Genomic DNA, 20,057 nt, shown 5'->3' with positions numbered 1-20,057 from the left:
TGACGAAACAAACTCTTGTATAAACGAGAGCGTTTCGTAACCAGTGTGACATACATTCTTGTATAGCCCTACTGGAGTTGTTTGATTTATTGTTATTATTATTATGTTTTACAGATTAAGATAAATATGCAGCAGAGAGGGTTCGGGTGATCCTGGCACAGTCAGGCGGTTAAGGCTCATCAGCAGCCCCCTCTACACGCAGCCCAGACAGCGAATAGGACTTCTTCCCAGGAAGCGCTGACTAGTCGAACCCACCAAGAACTTTCCGGAGAATATGTAGACTCCCTAACACTGCAGCCTTCTGCATTACCCAGAGTGTCAGGGCTGTGCTCCCGGTGGAGAACCCCACTCAGGCAATCTCCTGATCTGACTCAAGAAATTCAGGGTTCAGGGTCGTACCATCGATAGACCTCAGAGTCAAAGCCTCATGCATGGCGAAGACGATAGTAGAAGCAGCGAGCCATGCCATCATGTCTTTTAAGATAATAGCTGTTTGTGACAAGGAAGGGCATCCACTGACATGGTGTTGAACAGTCTCTGTAAATTCACTGCACAATCGACATTTCATGCAAATATTTTCTTTAATTATTATCATTATTACGCCGTTTTTGGTTCCAATAATAACTCAAGTACCAATGACCAGAATATCTTTGGTAATATCTTGCTTTGGACTTACTTAGTCAAGTTCAGTTGACACAGTAACAGAGACAAAGTAATGCATATTGATGCTATTATCCAGATGGCATCTGTTTGTGTGAAATCTTGGTTCTTCTCATTAAATAGCATTTATGTTTACTATGTTGACGGAATTTATGATCAATAATTTCCCAACAGAATTATGATTTCTAGCACCCTTCCTATATTTTCGTGATTATGCTTTAGAAATGGAAACGCTAAATATTGTCATTCGAGTGAGTGAGGAGAGTTTAGTTTACGCTGCACTCATCAATATTCCAGCTACATGAAGGCGGTCTGTAAATATTCGAATCTTGACCAGACAAGCCAGTGATCAACTATTGTCATTCGAACACCAATATGTATTATACGTACTTTTTTGGGTTAAAGATAAAATTACGCATAAATCCATACGAAGTAAATTACAATGAACCCTTACCTTATTCAGCTGAGGTCACCAAATTTTACTGACAGTTTCAAAAACGCGTTTATCTCGTTTCAGGTTAAGTTTTCCTGAGACAACAAAATATATTCCTAAATCCAGCAATATCCGCTTTGTAATAAATTGATACAAACTTATAACATTTCCAAATTTAAACGTTTTACACAAGCACAGTAAATATGTCAAAACCGGAGGTGATTTCGTCCATTCAGTCAGAACAAACAACATTGTTTCAATAAAACCAAGAACCATGATACTCGTTCCTTTAAAGTTTTAATAAAGTCAGCATCGGTTTCAATAGCCACAAGTGTCATACTCCAAACCAGAGTACACAACACTAAGATTATGACACTGTAAGTGACATAATTCATACCTATGTTATCAGAACCAGGTGACTTACAGATTTCAGGCTGCAATGCATTCCAAACTATTTCTCAAATAGAAATTAACCCATTCAAACAATAATCACGAGCTTGATTGCAAAAAAGCCTATAGGTTGCAATGCATTCTAAAAGATTTCTCAAATAGAAATTAAACCATTCAACAATAATCATTTGATTGCAAAAATGGCAAAAGGCAAATTGAATGAGGTCTGGAAGGATAAACTAGTAGAATGGGGCATAAAGAACATGGAGACCGACATCGCTATATTTGTCTCTATTAATCTTATAATATTTTCATTTTTTTGAGCTCCCATTTGGAGTAAGTGAGTTTTGTTTTACGTCGCATTTAGCAATATCCCAGCAATATCACGGCACTTAACACCAGAAATGGGCTTCACACATTGTACCCATGAATCGAAACCGGGTCTTCGGTGTGAGGAGTGAACGCTTTAACCACTTGGCCACTGCACCGTCCCGCTCCTATTTGGAAATTGCACCGATCACACCCAGCGTATAAAACGTTCTCAATGGCCGGATACCGTCAACAATCTTCAACTTCTATGTCGTTTCTCGTGAGATGTCATTTCGAACGTCAAAATTTAAATTTTAAGACTGATGTATATCACGAATTATTACATACGATTTGAGTTGACATTGTCGATGTCGTTTATTCTTCAAAACAATGATTAGACAAAGAATCAAGTACAAGACCAAACAACATATTTTTGTCATAAATATAGAATAGAAGTTCTTGTTGTAGTGGCAAAGTCGTTGGCGCTACATCCGAGGGTCCTCTCCTGTTTCCTTTATGGTGTCCACGGCGATATATTTATGTGATTTCTTGTCCTTTGCTACGTCCAGCTCCACCTCGCCATGGTTGTTCCATGGTTGTGCCTCACCACTGGCGAGGAAAGCGAAGATAAGCGCACCTGCCACCAGAAATCCCGCACATATGTACAGCACGAGACGCCATTCCTCGGCAGTTTTCTGAGAAAAGAAGGTGTAAAATATTAATCATAGTTAATATGGAAGGTGGCTAACATGACAGTAAAGACGGAATTCTTAATATGTTGTCTTGTTTAAGGATTTAATTTCACGCAATTATTTTGTATTTGGTCGTTTTATCACAAAAAATAATATTCCAAACACTTCATGGTGCTCTGTAAATGTTTGGGGTGGCATTCTGGGCGTTGTGATGGCTGTGAACTTGAATGGAGGGTAGATATTTTGTCAGCTACGATGGCGTACATATCAATAAAAACGATGAACATTAATATTCGTGTTTGAAAATCGTCATGCAACAGGGTATTTACTGGGGCTTACAATTCCTCTCTTTTAAACAGTATTTCTTATGCTAAAATCCCATCACTCCCAACCCTGCCAGAATATCAAGTGGTCAGTACTGGTTACAATATGCTCCCAGTAAAAACCGAGACTGGATCAGATAATCCAATGACCAACAGCATGAGCCCTGATCTATGAAACTGGGATGCGATGACATGTGTCAACCAAGTCAGTGAGCCTCACCACCCGATGCCGTCAGTCGCCTGTTAAGGTGAGATGAGGTGAAATTGGGTTTTACGTCGTGCTTGAGAATATTTCGCTCATATGACGACGTGCATGCGTGTGTACTAGCCCAGACTGAAGCTGGTTTTATAGTGCTAGCCCACTGAGATACCATGCCGCAGTTAGGCATGAATACCCCACTCAGACACATACTGACTCCGAGCCGACCAGTCCTTGTTGTACCCATTAATGCCGAGCCTCAGGCAGGGACCAACAAGTACCATATTTTAACGTCTTTTGGTATGACGCGATCGGGGATCGAACCCGCGACCTTCCGCTCTCCGGGCGGACGCTCTAACCACTACACCACGGAGGCGGTCTGTACAAAACAAGGACAAGCATGGGTTGCTGAATACCAATTCCATCCCGGATCTTCACGGTTGAAAATACATATGTATTCATTGTGGTCAATATGATAGGTTCCCAATAGGAATCAGTGTATTGTTTGATCAAAGCTACAATATTTTACAGTTCGACACATATCTGGAATATTGTGGGGCGTTCAACAACAAAACAACCATACTTACGTTTGGTGTGAGAGCCCCAGCTACAAGAGGGGCTATCATCCCGGGTATAGTAGCAATTGTGTTGGTAAAACCAAATAGTAAACCAGAATAGCTGCAAGACAATGAAGACATTGTTGAAACTAGATTTAGTTATAGCCACAATCATATGGGAATGGTTATATTACTGCAAAATGTTGTGTCACGATCATGTTTTAGTTTTTCTTTCAATTACTTTTTGAAATATAAACCACAGTTACTCATTCTATTTATTGTTAAGATTTTCACATTTTGAACACATATCCGTATCCAGGGGTTTGTAGCTTATTAATCAATATTATGCAAGTGGTAGTGTTCGAGAAAAGGGTAAGCTTGTCCTGCCGTTAGCACACTACTCACGCATTTGAGTGAGCGAGTTTAGTTTTCACGCCGCTTTTTGCAATATTCCAGCAAATTCACGGCAGGGGACACCAGAAAAGGGATTCACACAATGTACCCATGTGGGAAATCGAACCCGGGTCTTCGGCGTGACGAGCGAACGCTTCAACCACTAGGCTAGTCCGCCGCCTCCAACCCACGCATTCGTTTGAAAATGTATTTGTTGCCTGACATCGCACAGAACGACGTTGTTTTCAAAACATAAAGTAAGGGGCACGCAACCATCCAAGATTTTATGCAAGTGTTAACATACTTGGGGGCAATGTCGACGTGGTTCACCATGTATCCTGCTTTGCTTATTCCCAGGCAGCCTACAGCGGCGCATAGCAAGACGACTGCGATCATCCTGTTTTCACACTTCACAAAGCCTGTTGCCACAAGGAAAACGGCAACCGAGAGAAACGCTGAAGATGGAGAGTCTTTATGTAATTAAAATTCTCCCGTGAAAGGGCGAGAAAGTAAATTAGTCATGGCACTAACTTATGCCTTAAATGGCACTGAAACAGCTTCAATTTACTGTGGTTTTTCTTCAAATACCTGAATGTACAAACACAAAGATGATGATCCATTTATTGAGTACCTTTCCTATACATTCAGGTAAAATCAAGGTGACATGGTCGCAATTACTTTCGCCCTTGAGTATATTCTGAAAGCACACACAAATACCTGTGTTCTGGCAGATCTTCCTGACCTTTGTGGTGCCGAGTTTGGTTCTGGCTCTCACGAAGTCAGCCAACTGACCAGCCAGCACTGCCGCCACAGAATGACAGACATAGGGTAAGGAGGATATCACTCCGTTCTGTAACAACATAATGTACATTTATTCCATTAGATATGCTGAGGGACGTTCTTAGTTTGCAAGGTGATTTCGCCACCTGTGTCATCCAAACGGATTCCACAACCTACTGAAAGGACAAGCTATTAATGGCTAACGGTTTACTAATCTGCTAACTGTGATGACATCAACACCAAACGTCGTAGAAAATTCACCAAGGGTGTGTTCTTTCACCTGATGAGCACAAGTCTGGGGCTTTGTGCGCATTGAACACCTTCCGTATTCACCAGGTTTTGCTGAATCAGAATTTCACCCGTTTCCAACATGAAGAAAAAACTGCCTTGCAAGCTTAAAGTAAGTAATGCTGATGTAGTTTCTGCTGTGGAGGCCAGGAAGAAACTTTCAACAGTAAGGATCAAAGCATTCCAGGAAGAAGCGCTTATCACTGGCATCAAGCATTCCAGGAAAAAACCTTTACCACTGGGATTCAAACATTTTAGCATCGTTGGAAGCAATGTGTTGACTTTATCGAAGGGACAAGTTTAAAGAATAACAGCAAACCCTATCAATGCAAGTCAACAAAGATGGAAACTCTTCAGCTTTCCCTCGTTTATGCAGAAGGCAGCGACATCTGCTTTGCTTGTTCATGGGCTGAACAATCAAACCCTCACTGCGAATTACGATTTCGCACAACATCGAATCAAGATTATACCATCCCTATTTACCGTTATATACTACTACTACTACTACTACTAATAATAATAATAATAATAAATGGATATATCTTGTTCCCCATAGTCCATCCAGAGCAGGCTCAAAGCGCTACATATAAAAAGAGTCACTAGAGTTCACGAGGAAGATATGACAGTTCGTTTAATGACTATGAGAATATTTCGCAGTTATAGGTTGTAGACTTTTTTGAAGGGAAGGTTTTGAGTCCCGATTTGAATGCTTCTAAGGATGAAGCATTTTGGGGAGTAGAAACACTGTTCCACAGGGTTGGTGCTGCAAATGTGAATGACCTATGGCCAAAGTGTTTGATATGAATTTGGGGAGCTGAGAGAAGATCTTGATTCTGGGAGTGGAGAGAACGGGCAGGCACATATGTTGACAACATCTCAGAGAGGTATAGAGGAGCTAGGCCGTGTCTGCAGTGGAAAACAAGAGTGAGGATCTTGAGCTGAATTCTGGCTTCAACCGGCAGCCAATGCAGACTCTGGAGGACTGGGGTTATGTGAGACCATTTGGATGTTTTTGTGACAACTCTGGCGGCAGCATTTTGAAGTTTTTGAAGTCTGAAGAGAAGATCATTAGAGATTCCAAGCTGTAGGCTATTGCAATAGTCAATCCTGGAGAGAACAAGTGACTGAGTGAGAACTTTAGCTGCATCTGTGGTTACAAGATAGCGGATGTTACCAATAGAGTGGAGATGGAAGTAGCCTACTCTACAGAGATGGTTGACATGTTGCTCCATGGTGAGACAAGGATCAAGATAAACACCTAGGTTCTTTACACTGGATGAAAGTGGGATATCTGAGTTGGCTACTGTGATGTCCGTAGAGTTTATCCTTTTCAGACGTTGCGATGTGCCAATCAACATAGCCTCAGTCTTGTCATCATTGAGCTTCAGCCCATTTGTCATCATCCATGAACTAATTGCCTTCGTGCACTGACTCACTCTTGATCTGGCAATTTGTACATCCTCTGGTTTGAAGGAATGAATCCATCAATTGAAGGTCGTCTGCAAATGCGTGATGATTCACATCAAAGTTATCAATGACCTTCTCCAAGGGGTTTGTGTATAACACAAAGAGAAGTGTCCCAAGGACTGAGCCCTGGGATACACCATACTCTAGGATCGTTGATTCAGACATGCTTTCAGAGACAAGAACTGACTGACTCCTCGTGCTCAGATAGGAATGGAACCAGGCCAATGCATCTCCTTGTATGTTATAATCGTCCTGAAGATTGCTGATGAGCTTCTGATGGTTGACCGTGTCTAACGCCTCTGAGAGATCGAGCAAGAGGAGAAGAGACACATTACCCAAGTCCGCATGGCATCTCCGGTCATCCAGAATTTGTAGTAAGGCGGTCTCAGTACTCTAAGATTATTCAGATGGTGAAGTAGTTCAGAGTTCGGTCCCTTGGCAGTTGCTCCAAGATGTGCACTTGAACACTTTTCACCAATGGCAAGCAGAGTCTCCCTGCTGTAGGCAAATGTTGACTGATTGGTCATTGTTACACTGGCTGAGTCAGCTTGGGTTTTGAAGGCCTCAGCTACACCCTTGATTGGTGGTGAACTCAAGTTGACAATAAAATCAACCTTTATGAATGAGAAAATTATGCACAAAATCCACATTTCAGTCCCCAAAGTCTCAAAATTGCACCAATATGTGAAGGAAATGATCATGTACAATATGATCAACTTTGCAGAATCAAATTTGTACAATAATCCAGTGAAAAGTCCAAGTTTGTGAAAGCACAAAAGAAATGCTGCTTCTACCAAGCGCAGACAATTTATTTCTAATTCAAAACCTATTCTATGCGTGAAAGACAACTGGATAGAACTTGGTTGACATGTCGATTGTCTGCTGCTGCTCAATATACCAGTAACTTGGGTGTCTGATCCAGACTCGATAGAGGTGACGTTAATAGAACTGAAACTGCGTTAAACAAACCTGGCGGATGTTAAACTTAAGAACTTCCTTCATGAAAGTAGGGAGCACAGTGATGAGAGTATAATTAGTCCAGTTGTTGCACATATGGGCCAGAATGATGGCCCAGAGAGGTCCGGACTTGGCCATAGCCAACCATGGGGTCGAACGAGTCTGAAATAGAGAGAAGGCATACTTTTTACTTAACATGCATGTGGCACATGTGAAGGTCAATGTCAGACAAAACAAGAATTCACTTGAGTCGTTCCTTTAAATTATTAGACAACAGAACACAGCACTTTATGATACAAAACAATTTAGCCTAACTCCAGTGAGTTCTTGTATGAGGTTCGGTACATTCGGGAAGTAGGTCACATCGAAAAAGGAATTTATTGAACGGAATGTAAAAGTAGTGTGACAGTCACGAATACGCCAAGATAACTGCAATGCTAGATTGTGTTACTCTGTTGCAGTATCATTACCTGCCAGCAATACCCAAGTCCTTTCATTTATCGGAATTAAATCAATTCAAACACTTCTGCGTTTTCCCGGGTGACAAGACGACTGTCTGAGGTAAAATTAAACGTACATATCGGTTCTAGGTAAAACAAGAGTGAAATATGAACCTGATGCTTCCAGATGGTATTACAGGTATGGTTTACATTATCTATGGATATTGAAGCATTGTATTGATTCCAGTGTCTGAAAGTTGTCATCCATGTGTTGTTATAGCCTATGGGGCGGTGGGGTAGCCTAATGATTAGACTCGATTAGGTTCGATTCCCCACATGGGTACAATGTGTGAAGCCCATTGCTTGTGTCCACCGCTGTGATATTGCTGGAATATTGCTAAAAGCGGCGTAAAACTAAACTCACTCACTGTTATAGCCTATAGACAACTGCTTTGTTTCGATCAATCATTACATACCGAATATTATGTTATTATTCACGAATTTCCGAATTTGATAGTGATATGAAGGAATCACTGAAACCCAGTGGAGATACAAGGTCATCGTAAAGAGGGTAGAGCCACACTCCATCGGTAACAATCGCTCAAAATGTTTTGTCGTTGGGGTGAATGGGGTGAGGTGAGGTGAAATTGGGATTAACGTCGCACTTAAGAATATTTCGCTCATATCACGACGTGCATGCGTGTGTATGTGTATGTGCGGCTGCTTGCCCAGACTGAAGCTGGTTTTATAGTGCTAGCCCACTGAGATACCATGCCGCAGTGAAGCATGAATACCCCACTCAGACACAGTATACCGACTCTGAGCCGACCGGTCCTTGTTGTACCCATTAATGCCGAGCGCCAGGGTGGGACCAACAAGTAGGCCTACCATATTTTAACGTCTTTTGGTATGACGCGGCCAGGGATCGAGCCTGCGAACTTTCGCTCTCCGGGCGGACGCTCTGACCACTACACCACGGAGGCGGTCTCATTGGATCGGAACTTGAGATAACTGCATGTAAGGGGTTGTATCGCTCATCATCTAGTTGGTAGACGTATCATATTTGCCTTGTGAGTTCCAGAGTGCCATTGTTCATCTTACGTAAAAAGTCAGACATACATCCTACCTTAACGTTCGTCTTGTAGCCTATCTTGTTCTCGATGTAAGCAATCTCCTTCTCAGATATGAATTTATGTTTTCGGGGATTGTCAGCTGACAGCACCATCCACAGACCGAACCACAGCAAGTTTCCAGCACCTAAGAGCAACGTGGAACATACATCATTTTATATTATATATGAGATGCAGTTGGTAATAATGATGAGAGAGGTTATTTTATTATTGTGTCACGCAAATGTTTACATAATATTTAAATCTTCAATATCACATATAAAACACCTGTCCGGCCTTTACAGGCCTACGAGACACATAAAATCCATAAAAAAAATTCCTTGACAATAACATCTGGGTTTTTGGATGACAAAGGGGCATATTATGCAGAAATGGTACTCTGTTTCAATACAGGGTACAATGCACAGAGTACAAAATCGTTGCTCTTTATCAATAGGAAGTTTTCTACCTTGGTCTATCATTAATCTGTGATTTAAACACCAAAATTTAGTAAGGGCTATTCTATATGAGTTACATTCACACCTGAATGTTTGACATATTAATCCAAACCATGTTTGTTGATCTAGTGATACACACCTTTCTTTAAAACCAAATAAGAACTTATTATATAACCATCTCGATTGTGCCACACATAACTAAAACCATATTTATTTAACAATTGCTTTACATTATGGGCCCATTATGAGTAGAGATAGTGAACGAGTTAAAATTTAGTCACATCGGCAGTATTTCTGCCATATCGTGACTAGAAACGTTTTGCATACATAATGAACGCATGTTGTTAATTGAAAATACTGTCATCAAAGGGCGGCAAAATAACAAGACCTTCACAGATGTTGTTTAAAATTAGCAAGTAAACATATACATATATCTTCATACATCCCGTTTGAGTCCAAATCTCACCAATAAATTGCACTCTAACTCAAAATCAAATAATCACAAATGACTCAAACCAGCGCCAAAGTAAATAGGAAAAACACAAACTCTGCAGAAATATGTCATAATTTTTGTCTACAAAATAAACAATTGTTTAACAAACCAGCGACAGCTCAGGTAACGGCCAGGCGAGCGAGAGGCACGTGTGATGTTGATTTCATCGGTAGGGGATGGTATCAAAAGTCATCACACTGATTATGAATTGGACATGGACTCACTGCTGTCAGTCAATGTCAGAGTCATCAGAATGCACTCGTATGATAACAGGACTGATAGTCACCTGTTGTAAACCGCTTTGAAGCCAGTACTGATGCTCCACAACATTTTCAACTTTCTCATCTGATTTTTGCCATGTATCATGGATTCGTGGACTAGATTTTAAACGTCTGTCATATTAAACGTTGTGTTATTCAGGGCAATGTCAGATTTGATGATACCCCAGATGAGTTCAATCGGGGTGATAAGGAGGCAAACGTAAGAAATTATGACCTTGTGATTTCAGATACTGGTCAATTCTATACACATGTGCTCTTTTGTTGATTTTAATGATTTCATAAAGTTTTGGTTTTGTTGTGTTTTGTGGAAACGGTATATAATGGTTTTCTAACCACGCTATCATGTCTCCCTCCCTTCCTTGAATTTGAAGTTGGGGCTTTCATATCAGGATCCTGGACACTATGATATGGAGCACCGTCCATGACAATCAAGCTCGTTGATGGCAACGCCGTTATCAGTTGTTTTTTTACCCATTCCATAAAAACATGTCCAATCATCTCGGTGTGATAATCTCTGTTGTCTTTGGCATTCGCCTTAAACACAAGAGAACACCCAGGTAAAATGAGTCGCTCTCCTTTGTTTAAAGGCAGTCTTCTGGAACATGTCTCTTCAGTGCTAGCAACCCATTCTGTTTCTGCAGTGTGGCTTGCATTCAACAAGTCTCATCAAGATAAACAGGCTCAAACCCCTCTTCCCTCTTTTGACGTATGGTGCGTAAATATTTATTTCTCATTCGCACAATATCTGATCTTCCAAAAAGAACACGTCTCACTTCCCCACTACCTTTGGTGTACCGAAATCCGAACTTATGAAGCAATTTCCAAAGTTGGTACTTAGATATTGAGAGGGAATGTTCAATTCCCTTTCTTTTTGCAGTATCCGTAAGGATAAATGTCTATTCTTGCTGTTCAAACATCGGATTGTGTTCTTGACTAGTTGTTTTTGAAACGAATCAATGTTTTAAAAAGTTGCTAAGGCATTTAATACGACCCCCTCCTGGACGCTACTGTTTGAAGATGGAGTTTGTCGTTGTTTTAATAATGCTTTCAGCTGCGGCTCTGTGAACCCCAACAGCACAAGATGTACGTTTAAGAAACTTGTTAAGTGCATAAAATGGTCTGCCCCGTTGAGTATCAGACTTGAAGAAGTCGTAGACCTTGTAAATTACAGCTTTAACATCACCAGTAAACTTTATTGTGTGAGATGAATCAATCGCTCAATCAGTAGGATAAACAGTCACGTGACGAATTTGCACGTGCCTCTCGCTTACCTGGCTGTTACCTGAGCTGTCGCTACACCCTTGTCACAAATCGTGATATAGCTAATGAAACAATAACGGTTTGTTAAAGAACTTTTTCATTTTGTAGACAAAAGTATGACAAAATTCTGCAGAGTTGGTGTGTTTTTCCTATTTACTTTAACGTAGGTTTGAGTCATTTACGATTATTTGTTTTTGAGTTAGAGTGCAATTCATTGGGGAGATTTTTCCTTAAACGGACTATACTGAGTGAAACTTATGGACTCACACCTGGTGACTCTGGATTCGCATGTAAGAGCATTTTTTCACATCCATTGATCAAAACTGACAGAATATTAGTGCAGAAATAACAGAGAATAATTTCTAAATTTGTCCATTTCTACTGAAAACAATGACGATGCATGTATATAGTGATGGTAATGATTGCCTTGACAACACTCTTATATAAGCAGCTTTCAAATTGTCATTGTCAAGTATACTGAATTCAGTATTATACCATGTAACATTATCAACATCACATCTAATTGTAGTTGTTTTCTTAAGTTATAATTCTGTTGATTAGGTAAAACTATACAAACCAAACACGTAGAATATGGATCCCCAACCGTTGTCAAACCCGTTGGCACAGAGGTACCCAGACAGTGCGAATGCGACGATAGTGCCCGCGTGAGATCCTGCAGATGATGCAAGTATCGCCATTGTTATATGAGTTTCCACCTGAATAGTCACGTGTCTGTATCTCTCAGATTTTGTTTCATCACAACTCAGACAGTTAAAATGTGAAGCACCTTCCTATTTTGGGGTTTTAATTAGGGGAAATGTTTATGCTGCAATTCAGGCAGTTTACATGGAAACAAGTTAACTGCAGTCTGTTTTAGTCAAGAATTTCAGGAACAGTTGATATTTGTTACGTTACAGTACTTTACTTTACGTTACGTTACCTGCATAGCAAACCGACATGAGTTTGCTTCTCTCGAGGGGAGGCGCCCATCTCCCCCATAGTGAATGTGTAGCAGGAAATGACACGCCCTGAGACATCCCCAAAAAGATAAGCATCCGTTACGAAAAAAATCATTTCATCAGATTGCATATAAAATGTTTATGGGAAAGTGATAAAATACTTCAGTTATATCGACCCACATTTACTTCATTACAATATATACGGCCTGGACCCGAACGGTGATTCCGAGTTAGAACAGGTGTCTAACATGAAGAAATCGGGTGATCAGGCTTGGTGAATGTTGATCGATTAGTTGGGTGGAAGAACTAAAATGGAATCGGGCTTTGACAATGATCCAACTTCAAACAACAACAACAACAACAACAACAACAACCACAAATCAAAACAAACAAAAACAGGTACTTTGAGTGTTCAATTCCTGAGGGATGGATTCAGAGTTTTAAGGAAACAACAGTCAGGCATTTACAGTGTTGAATGACATGCTCGACTTTCAGGCAGTTTTCAGGCAGCTCCAGCATTTCTTTCCTTTAAGAAGTACAATCATGGTTTCACTTTTTGCGAAAATCGATTCTCGTATTTTAGTTTCATTAAAGGTTGCTTGGTCAGATCTATTGTACTCCATGCCGTAATAAAGCTTACAACATGTTTTATGAAAGACGTGGAAGACAATTTGACAAATCACTGACAATACTGATGTCTGATGCATATCCCTATTATAGCTTGTACAATATGTTTCCAATATCAGTTTGAAAAATTGCCTTGCCTTTGTAAGTGTTTGTGACAAAGGCGCAATCTTTTACCAACATCTGGTGTTAAAACAAACAAGTTCGAGTTGCTGAAACTCACCGCTGCAAATCCTATGATGAATCTCACTGCATACAAAACATACAGATTCAGGCGAGCACTGACAGGGGTGAGAATGGTCCCAAGTCCGTTCACGAACATCCCAAGTCCCCACACCCGGCGAGCCCCGTATCGTCCTGCCAGCCACCCTCCGGGTATTTGTGTGAAAATGTAGCCATAGAAATACATAGCGAGAATACGAGACCTGGTGGGCTTGTCCCAGTCAAACTCTCCTCTCTGGAACACAACCAATAAGAACTCAAGAGCTGGTATTTTGTGTAAAGAACCGGTGTAAGAATTCACTGAAAGTCTAGTCAGCTACAATTCCACAAGACTAGTAAAACATATAATGCTCTTTAACACTTTGCGGGGACGACTATATAGTATTCTATGGAGCTTATGAGTAACTTTAGAAAAATAATTCAATAATTCACTTGGGGTAAGCCCTGTCTATGCTCAACCGGAAGTTGACCGTCATCCAGTACCAATTCCCCGATAGACGGTAGATCTATCCCGGTTGAGAGTCAGTCCCAAACTTTGTAAGATTTTGATATTTCCAAGTAGTAAATGTTTATGAAATCGACTTATCGTATAAGCTGAATGGTCATGGATTATAACCCCTATATCATTTGGTCATGGCACATTATGTTTTATTCGCATTTAAAGCATTTCTTGACACGTCTTTCGGCGCTAATCGGAAAAGCCGGGAAATCGACCACTTTCGACGGCGTTCGACAACATTTATTTATCAATTGAATTCATTTCACGTATTGTGCATTTTTAGGTTAAATGAGGCTATGTAGCCGCTGTGTTAAGATTTTTGACTCTGTCAATACATATAAACTGCGATATTACAGAAAACAATAACTGTACGCATCGATGGTAGTTGCTGTATGGGCTGTTGGTTTCTTCTGACACAATACTGTCTTGGTAGTTGCAGCTATCTGATTTGTTCCCTTTTCCTCCATTATAGGTCACTATTACAACGAAAGGATATACGGAGATGATCTGTTTATTTGCTTTCAATCATGGATGGAAGTTTCCATTGTTATTATTGCGCAGAGAAATCAGACTTTTGTAACATTATTAAATATTTGTGTAAGCACCATCCACATAATGTCATCAAGGTTCGCCAAAGGATATCTCATATTGCCAGCAACAAAAAGAAAACTTCAAACCAAAACAATTTGAAAGTATAATTCCCTTGGAAATAAAAAAATGTGGCAAGTCGTGTACACCAGACCCATTACATTGACATTGAGGGTTGAAGATATAGGGCCCCCGTCAAAAAAGAAACAGAATGTTGATGGAAATATTACAGGTAATTATGACCCGACCTTTGGCACAAAAATGAAAAACTGTTCATAAAATAAAATGCACTCGGATTGACCATTATGGTCATTTGATAAAGGTTATCAATGTGCGTGATCACTGTGCCATTTCAGAGATGTGCGCCATTTGTAAGTTTATAAGATTGGGGGCACCGAAACATTGTCATCTTGTGTTGACTTCGATATGCTCTTTCAGATATAATTTTGAAACTGTGACTTTGCAAGTATTACATTCAACACGACTTTCTCTCTTGTAACCACCTTTACCCTCACATGATTGATGGTGACGTTGGAGATCCTTTCTATTTCCATATTTGGCATTACACCAAGTGCTTTGCTCAGGTTTCCAGTCGTGATGGCTGTTTATTTGGCTTTTGGAGTTCCACAGCTGTTTAAACTTCTTTTCACATACGTTACACGTGAATTCAAATGGATGTGTTCAATGTGCAATGAAAGTCCATATTTGATTTTAAAATGCTTCGCGCATGATTCACATATTAGATTCTACTTGTTTGTTTAATGGGTGTGCTTGTTGTAAGGTTGGTTGTGTGAAATGAGATGCACGACTCGTCAATTGCTTCAGCGTCTATTATTCTGTAAGGTAAAAATGTACTGTAATGTTCTATATACAATGTTGGTGTATTAAAGAAGCTTTGATATAATATTCACTTACAAAACATATTTAAGATTTTAGCAGATTAAAGAGGGGGGAAAGAAACATTAGACCAAATATGTCATTCAATACACAGCTGCACGCTTCAACCCAAGGTCCCATTCCTACTTGATAAATAACACGAAACCAACTAACTGTACAGTACCTTTCCAACAACCCGTACAGTTAATTTCTTTACATGAGCAACTACCATCGTCGCGTACAGTTATTGTTTTCGTTAATATCGCTGTTTGTATGTACTGACAGAAGCTAAATTCTTGACACAGCGACTACATAACCTCATTGTTCAGACAGTTTTGGTCTTCAAAGTTTTAATACTTTGCTAACATCATTTGACCCGTCTGTGAAAATGGATCTGTCAGAATTATAATTTGCTCAGAACTGCTTTTACTTCTGCCCATACACCAAATTTGTATTAAAATGAGATCAACTTCTAACTTCATGGAATGTCATTGAAAAGAAGTCGACGTAAAAGTCAGGCCTATAGGTACTAATGGATGCAGATTGAAGACAGATTCCATATTGAAGGAATTTTATACTTGGGCAGAATACAAAAGTATAGTATTACTCACATGGTGAAAATGTGGAGTTGAGTGTGCCTGTCCTTTCATATTTTTTGGATGAAACAAGAAACTCAGACGATGATTCATATACTAGTAATTCAATATATTTAACCACCCTTGCTCTTCCCTCAATTGCTTATAGTTATCATTTATATTGCCAGGACGTGGGTTGATTAAAATGGAGGCTCTTCATGACAGATATTTATTATGCACACAGGGTTAAAATTCATGATGAAAGCAAGGTATGAGTTGTGTGTTTTTTTAAAGTCGACACGTCTGAAAACTGAAACAGAAGGCTTTCTGTTCGATGATCAGGGCCAGGCACTTCCCATTCGTAACCTTCAATGAAACCACTGACAATTATTTATATCGATGAACTTTCAGTCCAATTCGACACAAATGTAATTGACAAGATTTAGGAAAAACATGGCAAATATGCAGACCTTACATTCGAAATGTAAGGCTTGCATCCCATGTATCATTTTGGCCGACTCCCCTTTCTTCTTGGTGCTTTGGTTTGTTACCTTCCAATCTCTTGAATGACATTGGTGAAGTATCCGCGGTTACTTCCAGGAACACAGCTCTTCTGACACCCTGGGTAATGCAGAAGGTTGTTGTGTCTCCACATTCTCCCAAAAGTTCTTGATGGGTTCGAATCGGAGTCCTTCTTGAGAGGAGTCCCATTCGGTGGCTGGGCTGGGAGGGAACGGGACAAGGGTCTGAGCATAACCAGCCAGACTGTGAAAGGTTCAACAGAATCCTCTTTACTGCATTCATTCATTCATTCATCATTCATCGTAATCTGTAAATATCAATAGTATGGCTTCATGCCATTGTGTCATTAAGATAAAATAATTGCTTACCTGAGTCGTTGTTGAGATAGCTTGTTCCAATATCTCACATGCATCATCAACAACATCTGGAGACCTCGACGTCACGTTGAGTGCAGTGCTGTTGTCATTGGATGTGAAGTTGGACGTCGCCGACCGCACCATGCAGATGATGGCCACGCTGATGTTGACACGGGTGGCGTACAGAAACACGAAACCAAAGAAGGACACGTAGGCCAGGATCCATCGTCTGGCGAAGGGGCTAACTGCAAGGAAATATCAATCATGGTGAACAATAATGATGGCGTCGACTCAGTGAGGTATCAATACAAGGACTCTTATGTCATATTCTTTCTGTGAAATTTCACTACACATCTTATCAGTTGGTTTTCGTTTGTTTGTTTAACGCCGCAATGTTCCAGCCATAACACGACTGTCTGTCTGGAGCAGAAAGTCCAGTGCTGAACAGCATGAACATCGAATAACGCAACTGGGATACGATGACATGTGTCAACCAAGTCAGCGAGCCTGACCACCCGATCCTGTCAGTCACTTCTTAGGACAAGCAGGGGTTGTTTGAAGACTATTATTCCCCGGGTCTTTACGGGTACGATGGGAGGAGAGTGTTATGAGGCGTCCAAACGAAATGACATTTGCTGAAAGGAGATGCTTGAAACTAAGTCATCAAACTTTGAAAGTGTACACATATCTGTTTGGTCAAGGGTAGTATGTGTGGGTACTGGTTAACAAATGGTGCTGAATATATGAGTATTTGTTAACTCACAGATACGGACTCACGTCATATAACTGTACATGTAGGAATTTTATCATTCTTGCGTCCATAATGTGCCATGATATAGAGAAACCGTTTGATTGGCTAAATCATGGGTTTATGTTCAATGCTTTATATCAGAGCGGGTGTGGTCATGATTTTATCAATCTGCACAACCTGTCATATAATACTGTCAATGGTATCGTGATAGTGTTTATCTTTTATATAAATAACAGTTGTACTCCTGATGATAAGTGGACAAAACCCATAACACACGCACGCACGCACGCACGCACGCACATGAGGGAAAAACAATACAAAAAAAACAAAACAAAACAAATTACAAAACAAAGAAACTACACGATTAACAAAAAGAAGAAGAATTTGGAAAGGGATTTAACATAGAGTACAGAGATGTTGATCATTCGGTTGTGTGCTTTTCACCTCACCGGTACCGCCTCCGTGGCGTTGTGGTTAGAGCGTTAAATTATGGTACTTGTTGGTCCCTGCCTGGCGCTCGGCATTAATGGGTACAACAAGGACTGGTCGGCTCGGAGTCAGTATAATGTGTCTGAGTGGGGTATTCATGCTTCACTGCGGCATGGTATCTCAGTGAGTAAGCACTATAAAACCAGCTGAAGTTGGGCTAATACAAGCAACCACACATACACACGCATGCACGTTGTCATATGTACGACGTTAAACCCCATTTCACCTCACCTCACCTCACCTGACTTCACTTCACCTCACCTCACTGGTGTTGGATCACCTGGAGTTTGGTGATCTACGTATACATTGATTGTGTGGGAATAGAACACCTATAATATGATTCTTATTAATAACCTCTACCGTCATATGTGAGTGAGTGAACAATACTGCAGCTATTTGGCCCAAGAACAACAAATAACAATTTCTATAAAAAAAATAAAAACGATGGCAAAGATCACTAAAACAACCGTCCATTATCACATCAAACATAAAAAACACGACATTAAAATCCACATGTATTGCATTCAGTTAAATCACCCTCAAATATAATAAAATCAAGTATTCGGACACGGTGTTATAACATTCAAAAACATATTGATCAGTTTAAAGATCGTTTACAAATAGTGCTTAATCTTAACAATCCAGCAAAAGGTACGTAACAGACTTTGACAAGAAAAACTTTGACAGTCATGTGTGGACCTATATTCCTTCGTTATTGCTGAGTGAGTGAGTTTAGTTTTACGCCGCTTTTATCAATATTCCAGCAATATCACGGCGGGGGACACCAGAAATGGGCTTCACACATTGTACATATGTGGGGAATCGAACCCGGGTCTTCGGCGTGACGATCGAACGAACCACTAAGCTACCCCACCGCCCTCATTATTGCTGACGTAACACGTGATCATTTTATTTATTCATTTTTCAGTAATATATCAATCAGTATCCGAAGATTACAACATCACCTGATGTTGCTGGATTTGTGTGTTGTGTTAATGTTTACCGTTTATCTCGAAATGAGAACGATGAATTGAAAAATATCGCAAAATCTGGAATAGTCTATTACATGGCGGTACCGTGCTATGCTATGAATACCATGTACCCTGTTGTTTGTTATTTTAATACCCATTACAAGAAAATGTTGTTGAACAAACTAAACAAACTGTTGCTCTTATGTGTACAGACCCGAGAAAATCCGAGTTAGAATTGATTTTCAGTTACCCATGTTTGTCGTAGGAGACGACTAACGGGATCGGACGGTCAGGCTCGCTGACTTGGTTGACACATGCCATCGTATCCCAATTGCGTAGATCGATACATTCTCATCGAGATCGATGCTCATGCTGTTGATCACTGGATTGTCTGGTCGAGACACAATTAGTTACAGGCCGCCGACATATAGCTGGAATATTGCTGTGTGCGGCGTAAAACAACAAATAAACAAACTTACTCGTATGTGTACAAGTTGACATATTTTACGGACTGGGGTACAACGGTATGAGGAGCTTTCTTGATCTGCACGTGATGTCCATGTTAAAGCTGCGTCCAGCATCTGATACTCTTTCTACACTTTGTTGTATTTCACTGATACCTCGCCATATTGTAGGTAACACAGTACTCACCACTTCACCGAAACCTTCGTCAAACATATACCCTGCCTTCCAGGTCCGTCCTTTGTACAACAACACACAAGCGATATCCATTCACTCTTGTCACCACATCACGTGTGATCGTTTCTTGTGTTACATAATCAGAGCTTCCATTTACAACTGTTAATCAGCACGGTTTCCATAACATGCGCGGGACTTTCGTGCCTATCCTGTTTAGTATCGCGTTTAACAATATTCTATTGACGCTCTGATATACTTTTTTTTTGTCGTGTATTTATACATCAGATCAAATTGAAAATGTGGTTAAAATCATTTTGGCGAGCTCTATTTTAACGTTGGGAATGATGTTATGTATAATTAAATTTAGAATATAGACGTTTATATCAATTCACAAACTGTTTATTCTGGAGCGGTATTTGTAATATTCTAAATATTTACCAATCCGGATTTCATGTATGAAACTATATATCAACGTCGGAATCCGTGTTTGGACCTTC

At 40.2% G+C, this 20,057-nt stretch overlaps 1 protein-coding gene across 1 annotated transcript; it reads right to left on the bottom strand.

Moving 5' to 3' along the window:
- Positions 1–2,247: 2,247 nt before the first annotated feature.
- On the bottom strand, positions 2,248–19,623 carry LOC124268219 (sialin-like). The gene is made up of 11 exons (XM_046703254.1): positions 19,573–19,623; positions 16,723–16,955; positions 13,296–13,529; positions 12,430–12,517; positions 12,067–12,162; positions 9,015–9,145; positions 7,461–7,610; positions 4,674–4,806; positions 4,261–4,411; positions 3,594–3,684; positions 2,248–2,487 (listed from the first exon to the last, which is right to left on the bottom strand). The coding sequence occupies exons 2-11, from the start codon at positions 16,852–16,854 to the stop codon at positions 2,278–2,280; spliced, it is 1,416 nt and encodes a 471-aa protein (XP_046559210.1). The 5' UTR covers positions 16,855–16,955; positions 19,573–19,623; the 3' UTR covers positions 2,248–2,277.
- Between the last annotated feature and the right edge of the window lie 434 nt (positions 19,624–20,057).

Source organism: Haliotis rubra, unplaced genomic scaffold (genome assembly GCF_003918875.1).
Source record: "Haliotis rubra isolate DU_JTF1 unplaced genomic scaffold, ASM391887v1 Scf137, whole genome shotgun sequence".
NCBI classification, from domain to species: Eukaryota; Metazoa; Mollusca; class Gastropoda; order Lepetellida; family Haliotidae; genus Haliotis; species Haliotis rubra.
The sequence above is the reverse complement of the archived record's forward strand: the minus strand, read 5'-3'. Positions and strand labels throughout refer to the sequence as shown.

Excerpts from the sequence above, each read along its gene's own strand:
- LOC124268219 (XM_046703254.1), bottom strand. The coding sequence starts at position 16,854 with ATGGTGCGGTCGGCGACGTCCAACTTCACATCCAATGACAACAGCACT. Across the intron at positions 12,518-13,295 it reads TCATCATAGGATTTGCAGCG|GGCGTGTCATTTCCTGCTAC; the intron begins GTGAGTTTCAGC and ends GGGATGTCTCAG. Across the intron at positions 7,611-9,014 it reads GCTACAAGACGAACGTTAAG|ACTCGTTCGACCCCATGGTT; the intron begins GTAGGATGTATG and ends TCTCTATTTCAG.